Source organism: Apteryx mantelli, chromosome 15 (genome assembly GCF_036417845.1).
Source record: "Apteryx mantelli isolate bAptMan1 chromosome 15, bAptMan1.hap1, whole genome shotgun sequence".
NCBI classification, from domain to species: Eukaryota; Metazoa; Chordata; class Aves; order Apterygiformes; family Apterygidae; genus Apteryx; species Apteryx mantelli.
The window spans coordinates 4,611,423-4,624,230 of NC_089992.1; the positions used below are offsets into that span (position 1 = coordinate 4,611,423).

Sequence of the window (12,808 nt, forward strand, 5' to 3'; positions counted from 1 at the left end):
CATTTTGTATGCCAGATTTTATCTGCATACAGGATGGTTTGACCTTTCAGAAATTTCTGATGCCCGTCCCCTGGTAGCCCACTCTCACCTGCCAGTGAGAGTTCAGAGCCTGCCTGTCGCTCCCACCCACTGCCCGCTGGGCTCCCTTCCTACCGCCCTGCTCTTTGCCATCATCACTCCAGAGATAGCTAATGCAAGGGCAGGTTTTCTAACCTGGTGTTTTTAATGTTCATTTTAATTATAAATATTAAAGCTAGTGAAGATAAAGGAACACTCCATACAAACTGTGTGCTTCTTAGTTTAGGCAGTCTTTATATTTAGGAGAAGGAGCTTTCCTTAAAAGAAAAAAGAGAGGTTGCTTTTCTCCACTTGAAAACACAACTAGTTGCTAGCACCTTTCCACAGGCAAATTATCTCAAGTAGAGCTGCTTGCTGTGTAATATGGGATAGGTTTAGCTAAAGAGGGCAGAACTCTTCCCTACTATTCGTTATGAGCCACTGTGAGCATTGGCAGTGGATTTTTGATTTAAACGCGTTTTGTAGCTTTAAACAAATATGCAGAGAACTGGGTTTTCCAATAGAAGCATTATAATAACTACTGCATCTTCCGCTTTTCTGCTCAAGTGTGCATAAACATCAGCTCCCATGTACTCATTTTTAATGGTCATCCTCTCCATTGGGTATATTTTACCTTTCACTCCATTATTTCACTCTGTTACAGATACCCTCTCAATACTAATCCAGACATGATCCTGAGGCTTCTCCCACTTCAAACAAACAAACAAACAAAAACCTTCTACTTAGAAGAATGTTGACATATTTTCTTAACATAACCCTATCTTAGCATAACCCTAAGTGCTACAGAACATCCCTGCAGGTCAACCTGAAGTTTTTACAGTGTTTATTGAAGTAACCTTACCAGGTTTGCAAAATACATTATTTCAGGCAGCATATCTCAGTGTGATGAACAGAATCACATGCACTCTGTTTTGAGAAATACTCCTACGCTGTCTCCAGAAAGCTGTCATCAGTTAAATGACATGCAAACCGTACCTCTTTTCAGCTAAAGACCCTCTTAAGAGATATCTTCTTATGAAGATGACAGTCTTCTTTTTGCTTCTCTTTAATTTGTCTTCACATGTTCAAGCCAGAGTCACTGAAAGCAAGCATATCTCTTTTCAAGTTGCCTTTTACTTTTTCTTTTCTTGTATGGCATTCTTAGGCAATATGAAAGCGGACTTGGCTTCATTAGCCTCAAGGTCTGTAGGCACCCTCGCTACCTGAAGAATTCCGGTTGGTCTGGATTGGTCTGAACATACCATTTCCAAATTGCTTTGATAACAAGCCATAGTCTGCAATGTTCCTGTTTGATATCAAGTCTCTCCCTGCTGATCAAATGAGGGAGACAGAGTAACACTGTGTGCTGAACATTTAAAATAGTTTTTGAACAGCCAAGGCCAGGTGATTTGGGGATTATGAATTATTTTCCCAGCTGCTCCTTTATTAAAAAATCCCAAGAGTTTAGCAAGCTGGTAGATAGAAGGAGCATAACCAGAAACAAAGTTTCCTTAAGAATGGGGAGCACACCTGAGTGATGGACGTGGCTGTGGCAAGGATACTACCGAACATGTCATGTCTTTATAGCATATTTCGTCACCTGAAGGAGTCTGGCTCTTGCCAGAGCACACATTTCCTGTGCAACCTTTTTTCTGGACAGAAAACATTTTTTTCATTCTTTCAAGCAAAAGAGAGCACCCAGCTTTATTACTGTCTGCTGCAGTCACCTGTCATGTTGAGGAATCAGTGTAAGATGGTCACACTGGATGCATTTCTTCTTGCATGCAGTCTGAAAACCCACAGCAATTTTCAGCCTAGACCACACTGGTAAGAATAAGAAAACCTGAAAAATATTTTTCCTATGAACAGGCTTTTCTGCTGCTCTGGGAACCATAAAAAACACATCCACCAGCTTATCTGGGGACTTCAGAAGACTTGATGCTGGTAGAATTATATACTTTGCAGTTACTTGATACCTCTTTGTCTTTTGATGTTGGCCATCTCCTCCTTCCCACCTCCATGAGTGCAGAATTCATCTGGCCATGTTGGGAAGGCAGCCATCATTCCTGGCTCCTACAGTGCATTCCCTGCACTGCCTCGTTTTCCCCAGCTCTCAGCAGTGGGTGGCTTCCTGGTGGCGTAGAGTGTGGGACATTTGTGGTTACTTGTGTTGTACACATTTGGCAAATATGCTCCACCAGCATTCCTCTCTCTCTTGTTAGGGAGTTTCGTGTTGAATCTCTTTGTTCAGGTTTGACCCTCTGCAGTTCACATCATAGCTGTGCATGACCCTAGGAATTCATTTGCAGGAGTTTTAGAAAGGTGTACTTAAGTGTTTGCATTCATGAGCTTCCCCTTAGACTGATAACAGCTTGGGTGACGAGGCTTTACCCAGACGAGTCAGTTGTTCTTACTGAGGTTATGCCTTTGTCTTGGTTCCCTGGTGGGTGGGCATTCCCACCCAGCTACCCCTGAGGTTTTGTCTCTTTTCCACCCTACAGATTTGTATTCCTTTTCATCTTCTGAGAAAATACATGTCATATTTTCTGAGGTCTCGTTCTCACCCACTGCAGGCAGTGCTGAAAGCAAACAGCTTGTTACTCTTCAGCATGTTACTTCTGTGACACACCAGGGTGCTTTCTGAAAACAAGGAGCTGCAGATGGAGAACAGCAGCCTCTGCTCACCAAAGAGAAATGAGTAGAGTCTTTTCCTGCCCACCACTGAGCTCTGTTTCATTCATAGTCACTGTGTTCCTTCTTCTGCAACAGTTTCCTGCTTTCTGAAAGCAGATTGAAGCAAGTGAAAGAAAGAATTTTTTATGTCCAAAGAATGGATTAAATCTTATGCAGGGCAAGGGAACAGATCAATGCAAATGTGGGGATGTTACACTTTGTCCCCAAGATAAGGTTTTCCTGTTTTAGGGTAACCACAACTCAGCTATGATCATTACCAGTAGCCAGTGTCTCTTCACTGGTAGCTTGAGAGAAGTTTTATTTTTTTTATTCTTTGCTGGGGAGATGGTGTAGTGCTATGTGGATGTTTAGGGGCTGGGAATCTACATGCAGTACAATTTTGAAGCCCATAGGGCTAAAAAAGGCTGGAACAGAAACTCCTCACAGAGGAGCTCTCACACACAAAAGATGGTGAAACTGTTACTATAAGCCTAAGTGTGCTGGACTCCTGATCCTCTTGGGAGGGTGTGGGAGCAGAGAGGGAGCATGTTTAGTCATTCCCACGTGATGTTGGGCAGTGGCTATGCAATTGGGTTCATTGCGTGATCCTTTCCTGTACATTCATTGCCTGTGTATATCTAGCCAAGTCCCCTTCTGCATCTCCATCATCAGTCTGGACCACTGTGGCCTTTTCTGAGTCCTTACGCAATAAGGAAGTGCACTGTGTTGCCTATTATATGCTCATCCCTGAAAACCAGGAGTTGGTTGTACCTTACTTTGCACCTTTGTAAGTCTTCCTTCAAAGAGAGAGGATTCTGAGCAGGACAAGACCCCATCTGTACTGGGACAGTGGTGCACTAAGTGGTTTACACTGTGCTACATTCCCACAGTCCTTTCCAAGTCTTAATGCTTACTGCTGGAGCTACTGTGGTTGGCAGCTCTCACATTTAGAGATTTGTCTTAGATGCTACCTGGGACTCCAAAAAGGAGTGGATATTAAGATGAAAATGATGCATGTTTTCTTGAGGTAATGCTACCTCTTCAGTGTGGAGTTTCCACTAAGTTTATTTGTACAAATGTTGACCACCTTTAGCTTTTCCTAGGACTTTCTGTTAGGTGGAGCACTTCTTTTTCTGCCACCTGATATACCAATCCCTGCACTCCCCGGACCTGTCAATTCTTATCAGAAATACTGTGAGGCTTTCTCAGGAAAAGGTTGCTGTGTTGGGAAAAGTCCAACCACAAATCAGATGCAGTGGGGGCAGGCTACTGGAAGGGTGAGTGTTCAGCCACATCGCAGCTGGCTTCCTTCACCTTACCAGGAAGCCTTTGAATACCTTGGGCGCTGTCTGCCTGCTGTGAATCAGCTGCTCTGCAAAAATGGCAAGGATTCTCGAGAGAGAACTGCATGAGCAAATATCCGCTAGAAAAACTAGTCAGTAGTGTGGGCATATGACATTCTTGCTGGGGAAAAGATCATAAGATGATTTGCCCTGTTCTTCATGGCCCTGGTCTAACTTTCATCAAACCAAAAAGGACTGCCATTGATGGCAGTGGGGTTTGGCCCGCTCTGTTACAGGTATCTTAGTACCACGTGGGCAGCAGGTTTTAGAAGAAATGTTTGGGTGAGTAAAATGTCACAGTGCCTGTTCCTGCCATATCAGTCCCTCATGTACTCTCTGTCCCATGCCTCACAAGCTCATACGTGCTGCCTTCCAGATTCTGTGGCAAAAGAGCTAATTCTTTTTAAATGAAAACCATATTATAAAGGGCCGGATCTGTCATGCAGCTGAATAAACCACAGCTTTCCACGCTGCTATTCACCATAGGCGTTCATGTGTTCTCACTCCCTGTTGTTGACTTCTTGGCTGTTTGATGAGTAGATAACCATATAAAATGTCTGGTTACTTCATTATTGGAGAGTGACATAAACTTGGTTATGAAAACAAGAGTCCAGTAGTCATGGCTCCCTTTAAGTGTTGCCTCTCCTGATAAAAAAAACAATAGCTAAGCACCCGTCTTGAACCCCCTTGTCCTAGATAACATTACATACAAAATGCTCATCTTCTGTTTCTTAAAATACTTCAAATAGGGTCATCTTCCCTCCAACTCCCCCAAAATACCTCCTGACAGCTTCTAAAATAGTCAAGATATTTAAGTCACTGTGTTTATGTGTTTGAAAAGCGCAAGGTGAAAAAGCCTGTTTTCCATTAAGCCAACAGTCCCAGTGACCGCTGTTTTTGTAAGAAGGTTACGCAAGCTGTTTCATTGCCTCCTCCCCAGCTCAGCTCACCCCAGCGTGTTTCCCTGGTGTTTGTTAGTTTGCCCTCCATCCAAGTCTCACTTGGACTCCCTTCTGACCACTCTGGCTGTCTCTGCCTCTCTTTGGTTGCTTTGTAGATGCATCACCTTCCTAGGTCATTCACTTAAATTTACTGTCCTCATTTTGCACTGCAGCTCCTATTATAATTCCAGCTTTAACGAGCAACCCCGTTTCACTTCTGCCTCTGTTATGCCTTTATTCTCGACTGGTTGGAAGCCTCATAACTTGCAAGATATCAGCATTTTATATTGAAATGTTAAACATGTTGAACCAGTTCAGAAGTAGGCATTTTTCCAGTGATGCAGCTTCAATTTCAAACGTTAATAAAAATTCCTAACATTGAACTCGATTTGGGACTGGACGGCTCACAGGCTTGATTATGTGATATACCCTCTCCCACTTCTAAGTCGCTGGTTCAAATCCAGCCCAAGTCAGTAGCTGCTGAGAATTGTTGACGTACATTCTCTGCTTAGTGACCTATATCGATTTGAGTTTAAAGGTCATACTTAATGTTCTCAGCAGACAGCCATGCACCCTGTATAACCTCCTTCCATACCAGCATCTTCCTCTGTGGCAGAGATTGGATGGACCGTAGAGGTGGGACTCCCTTCTCAGCTGTTCCCGATGAGGAAGTGGGAAGGGGGAGAAATTTTGTCCTTCAGTTGTGTCCTTCATGCAGATAAAGAGATGGCTTCTGTGCATGCAGTGGCTCTAAATAGAGGGCTTTCCATGTGGCACTGTGATCCTGCCCACGCTGAAATGCCGGAGCGGATAGATTGCATCTCCCTTTCTCTCCTCCCTCTCACACTACGTATATTGTCCAGTCTGTTGTCCGTTTGCATTTATATTACTCCAGTGAGATTTAGACAGAAAACTCATGCTTAATCCTAGCTCTGTGATTAATGCTAGATTACCCCTGGGTGAGTCATGGCAAGCTGGGGCACAGGGAGTGACCGTTTCCATATGCTCTTTTGAGAAAGCCACCAGCGACCTACGTGCTGTGCTGTGTAACTCCTGGTATTGCTTACAGCTCTTACCAAGTCACTGTGGCCTTGCAGAAACGGGGCCCTTTAGAGCACATCTGCATCCTAAGATCCTCCTGTTTATAAGCACAGGTAGAGAAAACATGCTTCCCAGCAAACAAGAATGTTAAAACCTTAGTAGCATCACTGAGCTTTTCACTAAGAGTGAGAGATCTGCTATCCCAGGCTGTATTTAGGACGTTGCTGTAGCAGGCCCTTTCTGTTAGTCTGTGTTGGTGTGCAGGGCAAGTTGCCCCGGGGAGCAACTTACTTTCCAATATCTTACCCAGCTTACATGGTTGCAGCAGTTTGGGAGTTGATCCTTCAGGACCAGAAAGGCTCTCCCACTGACTTTCCATCTGTAGAAGTGAAAGAGGAGATAGACTGCTGTCCTCATTCCCTTCTTGGTAGCTGGATGACATGTTTCGTTGTCCTTTGGAGAAATGGCAATTTTGAGGTTAGTGCCCATGGTCTGGGGAGCAATTTTGTGTCATGCAGTGGTTGAATGAGCAGCTAAGGGGACAGCCAGCTGGAATTGGGTAGCCTTGCTAGTCCTGATTGCTGCTCATTTGTAAAGCGAACCAGCCTCAGACTCGCCCTGAATTATGTGCAGACAAAAGGAAAGGTTTGGCTTGCAGAGAGAGGCTGCAGAGAAGATCTTGTTAGCAGCCAGCTGAAGCGCCTATTTGAAACAGAGGGATTGTAAAAATTCATGGTGATTTCCGCTTCTGAGTGTGTTTTTTCAGGCTTCCCTTCCTCATAGTTCTTTACTTCTCTTGCCACCCTCTTTCTTCCTGAAGAAGAGCTCTTCTTTTGCTACTGGTGAAATTTTCTATCAAACTTTTCTCTTGCCCCCACTTCGTAATCTCCCCCCACCGGAGAGGGAGTGTGCGATGATAATCCTGGGGATTTCTCTAGTAGCCTGTTACCAGCTACAAAGTTGCAGCTGTTGAAAAAATTTAAAGCATCTCTTAAATCAGTTTCCTCCAGCCCTTGGCGTTATCCTTAAATTCAGATTGGGGGCTTTTAATAGGAAACCTATTGAGAATCGTAGCAGTTCTAATGAATATTTGTATACATGACCTTAACTTGGAGGTGCAATGCGCTGTGCATTGAAGGCAGTAGGAGGCTTTGCACAGGCTTTGGTGGGCTTTGGCTCAGGCTTTTAAAGAATAACAGGAAACACTGGAAAATGCACCAAGGGTAAACAAAGCAGTTTAGTTACATTAACTGTCTCGAGCAGAAGCTTTGCTAATGAGCGAAACAAACAAAGCAAGTGCATTTATTTAGTATTGCCGTGGGAAAACAAACAGCTGTTAATTGCGTGTAGGTTAAAAGGGTTACCCAAGAAGTTGGACGGCTCAGGCCCAGAGTGCAGTTCTGGCGTCCTGATTCAGTTCTGATTACTGTGCAGACTCCGACTGAGAATAGTGTCCTGGAAAGGAGCACAGACTTCAGAGAGGCTAGAGCTTTGAGACATTGCATACTATTTTTTATTCATAGCAATGCTACATTAAAGCATCGTTTTACAAAGAACAGCATCAAAGAGATCTGTTGTTGCTGCCTCCCTGTGACTCTAGATAAATTTTGCCTTGCTGTGATTATGTTGATGGTCAGAAGTCAAACTGGTCAGTCAGCTTGCTTCTGGACTCGCATGTGATGAGCAACAATAAATCTGCTGCAGGCCTCCTTCTGTACCGCCCTAGGGTCTTTAACTGATAACCACTGTATTATTTGTATTAGAAGAGAAGCTGGAGCTTGAGTCCCATTGTGCTCACTCTGAATAAACATCGAATAAAAGGACCATCTTTAAGAGCTGACAGCCCAAGCTGTTCTTCCTTGCCTTTGTGGAGTCTCAGCTTCAGGAGGAGAACGCGGCAGGAGCCAAATGCTGAAATTCGCTCTGTACGTAGACTGGAGTTAGTAACTGTGGTGGTAACAGCACAAGGTGAAATCAAGTCATGCTCACGTGTAATAGCTACGATGGCTTTGAGGTATTAAGGGTAACGTGCAGCATGTGTTTGCGGCTGCCGATAGGTGTGAGTCTGAGAGCACAGAGGACCATGGGTTTGCAGGGTAATGTAATGCTATTTTAACATTTCTACTCCTAATCTAAGAGCCGTTCTTATCGGCTCTTATTTCAAGGTCTGTTCATGTAAGAATAGAACTCCTTCCCATGGCAGAATATTTCAAGGGACTGATTAACTGCTTCTAATTCCATGTGAATTCTGAATAGCAGGTAAGATTAGATGATCACAAAGAAAATGCAAAGTACTGAATCAGTTCTTACACTGCTGTTTAGTGCAAACACATAATGCTGTGCCTGATTTATTTCTGGTAAAAAGGGAGGGGGGACTATTCATTAGTGAAAAGAATCAGCATGGCATTACATTTACTATGTGTTTAGGAAAAAACATTCCCTTTGATGTAGCTGGGGACCCTTGAACTTCAGAAAAGAATGCATTAGCATGCTTGGGTATGCCTTAGTCGTGCAGGTCATTTAATCCTTTCCTCAAGTGAGTCATTGTAAGGTAAAGTAGATGCTGGGAAAAGTTCTGCACTGCCAATTAAAGCAGGCTCCAAAGGTGTTGCCGACTTCATTCTACTAGAAACTCATCACTGAAAGGCCGGTGGAGGTTGCCTGTGTACCTTGAGGCCAGATCCCAAGCTAATATAAATTGGTATAGCTCTTTTGGCTTCAGTAGAGCTCCTTTACTACTTCATGCAAATAGCTCAGGCCCAATTCCTCCACGCTTATGACTTTTTAAAGGATTTCTGTTCAAAGATCAGGAATTATTCAGAAAGTTGTATATTTCTACACATGTAAAAATTGAAAGAATATCAGAAATAAGTAAATAACCTGTAAATAAGTACCTAACTTGAGATGTGGGTTTTAACTCAGTCTCTATAGAGATTGTGTTCTGTCTCAAACACCTGTATAGAATCAAAGCTAAGAGTAATGAATTTGAGCCTCAGCAATTCTCCCAGAAGGACGTCTTGCATGAGGTCGGGTTTAAAATAAAACTAAGGACAGGAACATACTAATTGGTAACTGTTGGCCTTGTTTTTTGCCAACAAAAAAATCCCACTTTCAAGAAGTTTAACAAAGAATAAATTAATAAAGTTAATCAGAAAGCTAAGGCATTTTTTATTTAAGGAACTCTACGGGAAACACTAGTGTTTTGTGGAAAACAAAATCAGGGAGCCAAAAGCACTTTGGAAAGTCAGGAAGATGTTTTGTTTTCACCTTTTTCAGGTGGGATGGCTGAGGTTCCTGCGATGCCGACTGGGAGGCCGTTTAGGAAGCGGTCAGCAGCTGAGCCTGCGCTGTCTAGTGCCGTGCCACAAGAGCCCAGACCTACTAGAAACCTGAAGGACCCAAGCTTGAGCCATGACTCAAAGGGGCTTCTCGGGTCTGAGCGCTGTGGCTGTTGCAAGGCAGCAGGTTGGAAACCTGCCTGATTCTGTTAGAAAACTTAACGCGATTGCTACATTCCCCCAAGCCTTCTAGACTGGCATTTTCTGACAAGCAAGTGTTCCTCGGGGAGATTTCCAGCAAGCTTTTCCTGCCTTGTTACGCAGTGCTTAGCTCTTCCTTTCCTGACTTTTAGGAATATGAACCTTAGATGGGATTATTTGCATTGGAGGAATACTGCTGGAACTTTCCTCATAGCAAGTGAAGAGTTTTCTCTGTGTGTAGAAGCAACATAGGTAAAATATTTGGAGTGAAATCCAGGTTCCATTGAAGTTAATGGCAAAACTCCCATTCACTTCAGTGGATCAGGAGTTTCACTCTTTTCTGTTTTGAAGTCAGAGTTACTAATAGACTGTTAAATTATTCCTGCATGCATCAAACAAAATATGCTTTGTGTTAATGTTTCTCCTGCCTTCAAAACCCGCAAAGGTTTAAAAACAAGAATAACTATGAATTTCTGTGTCTAAAACTTAGGTTAAATGTAATTTCACTAGAAATAATAATATCCCTGGAGATAAACCTAAAATAATAGACTCCACCATTTAATCTTCACTTTAAGCTAAAAATGGCATAAATGGTGGTTTAATCTAAGCCATAATTATCAAGCTGCTGAAGCGGGTTTTGGTTCATCACAACTAGAAATGTATGTTGTGTTTCGGCTTTGAACAGCTGAGGCCCAAAACTGGAGAGAAGCAAAGCCAGGAGTTTAGTTAGAAAGCATACAGGAGCCTCGGATTTGTAGAGAAATTGTGTGTATTAAACAGTCCAACACTGTATTTAAAGGGACTGCTCTTGGCTTGCTCAATCCAGCCAGCTGGAGACTTAGTGAGTTGCTGTTAATCCAAGATGTTAGGTTTTGTAGCAGTCTTCAACCCAGTGGTGACAGCAGTTATTTTGCTAGAAAGTGACACTGGCTGCATGAGGCACCTTTTGTTTGAAAGCCGTTTTCCATTTCATGCTGGAATCGAAGGAAGGATGTTAACCTTTCAAAATGTTATTATTCCGTACAATTTGAAAATGGTTTTAATGATCAGTAGGATGGAAACTCCGTCGCTCCCTTGTGCTGCTGGGCAGCGTGGCCCGAAGGGCTGAGCGCAGCACTGCCAGGCAGGAGACCAGACATCTCTTCCTGTTTCTCTCACTGATGAAGCAGGTGAATTTGGGCACATCATTTATCCCTTCCTTGTCACCGCGGGGGCTGTGCAAAAAGGCTTACCTTCAGCAGGGAAGTCTCACCTCGCTGTAGCGTCCACAGAGAGAAAGAGGCTCCTTTTAAGAGCGATTTGTAGTAGCAGCCCAACAGTAGAAACTCCACAAATGACAGAAGAGTCATGAGTGGGAGGGTGGATGGAGGTTAAAGTAATATTTTTCTACTTTTGAATCCTTTTTGATATCCTCACTGAATGTGTTTGAATTCCTCAGTCTGTATTTATACGACACAATTGGTGCTGTTTGTTTAGATGGCTTGTTTAGCTGAGCCGGTCACATTCTCTTCTTGCTGACCCTGGCACGGGGCAGCCTGGGCACTTGTTTGTTCAGTGCTTGCAAAAATGGGGGCTTGATTCTGCCTCAGCCTCCTAGGTGAGCATTGCTGTTATGGACTCACAGCATAATTTAGGTTGGAAGGGCCATTGGAGGTCACTTGATCCAAACGCCCTGCTCGAAGAAGGGCCAGCTTCAAAGTTAGATCCAAGATTGTGCAATACAAAAGATGTGGAGAAATCCTTTTCATATCAGTGAAATTATTCCAAATTTATACTGACACAACAGCAAAACAGGCCCATGTCTAGTATTAATTTGTTCACCATTCTTAATATGGTTATAGTGGACCATTTCCACTAGATCTGGGAAACCAATTCAAAATTTACCATAAGTACTACCTTTGATATTCTAGCACATATCCTTCAGCTGCGCTGCATTGCTTCTGCAGGTACACTTTTCATGAACCCTCCGTTGGTTACATTTCCTGGTAGGAAAAGTCCATATGAAGCACAGAAGTTTTGTGTACTTCATAGAAATTTTTGTATTTTTATATTGAATTTCCATTCACATTTCTGTCAGATGTACTTACGAGCTCTTCTGTTCTGGTAAAAGGAGTAGTACTGTGTCTTTTCTCACACCACTTCACAAAGTCTGTGCTGATATTTTTCTCAGCTCCTTGAAGCAGAAAGGTAGCTACCAGTGCAGAGAGGGAATATATATCTAAAAGTAAAACAAACACTAAAACCCTTGTGCAATTAAGACAATGGAAAAGTTCAAGGAAAGTGTGATTTGTTCATGGAACAGGTGCCTAGAGCAGTAGGTGAATGATTCTGTATTGTTTGTGCAGCCTGTTCTCTACTTCGTTAGTTGCTGAGATGTGAGTGTCATTACTAAGTGCAATAGGAAAAGAGAAACCCACATGATGACGTGATTGTTTTTGTCTTGTTTTGTTTTAATCAAACAGCATGGGAATGAGCCATGATGATGATCATCTATCCTGCGCAGGGAGGTCTCACATTATGTCTGGAGAATGGGTGAAGGGCAGGAACCCCAGTGACCTTTCCTGGTCTTCATGCAGCCGAGATGACCTTGAAAACTTCCTAAAGTAAGGATTGTGCTGAGTACCAAAACCCCCCAGGCAAGAGTCTAAGGTGCTATTTGAAAGTGAAAGTCTAAGTAATTTGGCTAAAAAAAAAAAGTATGCGCATGTGTCGTTAGGGTGTGCAAGACTGAATTTGTCTCCTTTACAGTAGCCCCTTTGAAATTGAGGTTTGCAGAGAGGCAGCAGAATTACATGCAGTTGTCAAGATACTGATACTTTCTTAAAAGCAATCCCAGTTCACCTTCGTTTTACAAACAAATATCCTCCGTGTTTGCAATGACAGAAGTCTGTGTGTAGGAGCCCTTAAAAATCCTCTCCATTGTAAGACGATGCCAACTTTGTGCTGTGCTATGGCAATGCTTTTTATTTTATGGAAACTTTACTTCGCAGAGAGTTAATTCTGATGTGTTTCCTCACTCCTCAGAGAGTGCTGGTCTTAAACAATTCACTATAAACTTCTTTCCCACTGCATCCATATTTCAGTTCATCCCCTTCAACAGTTCAGGAAGGATTTCTGTCCCACTGATTATTAATGCTCAGATACTTTAGCAAGTACTAGAATTGTCTGAATTCTGTATTTGTGGTCTTAGATCTGCAGAATAACTCTGGCAAAGCGTCTGGCACAGTGGCCAGTGCTTCTGTTGCTGGAAATGGGTTCAGCATGGGTTCACAAT

The 12,808-nt window shown here is 43.0% G+C and overlaps 1 protein-coding gene across 1 annotated transcript in view; it reads left to right on the top strand.

The window, feature by feature from the left end:
* ADAMTS17 (ADAM metallopeptidase with thrombospondin type 1 motif 17) overlaps positions 1-12,808 on the top strand; it is a 201,021-nt gene that overhangs the window by 85,054 nt on the left and 103,159 nt on the right. The window contains exon 9 of the mRNA XM_067305684.1: positions 11,997-12,137. Within this exon, the coding sequence (XP_067161785.1) occupies positions 11,997-12,137 (141 nt within the window). The remainder of the gene's footprint in view (positions 1-11,996; positions 12,138-12,808) is intronic.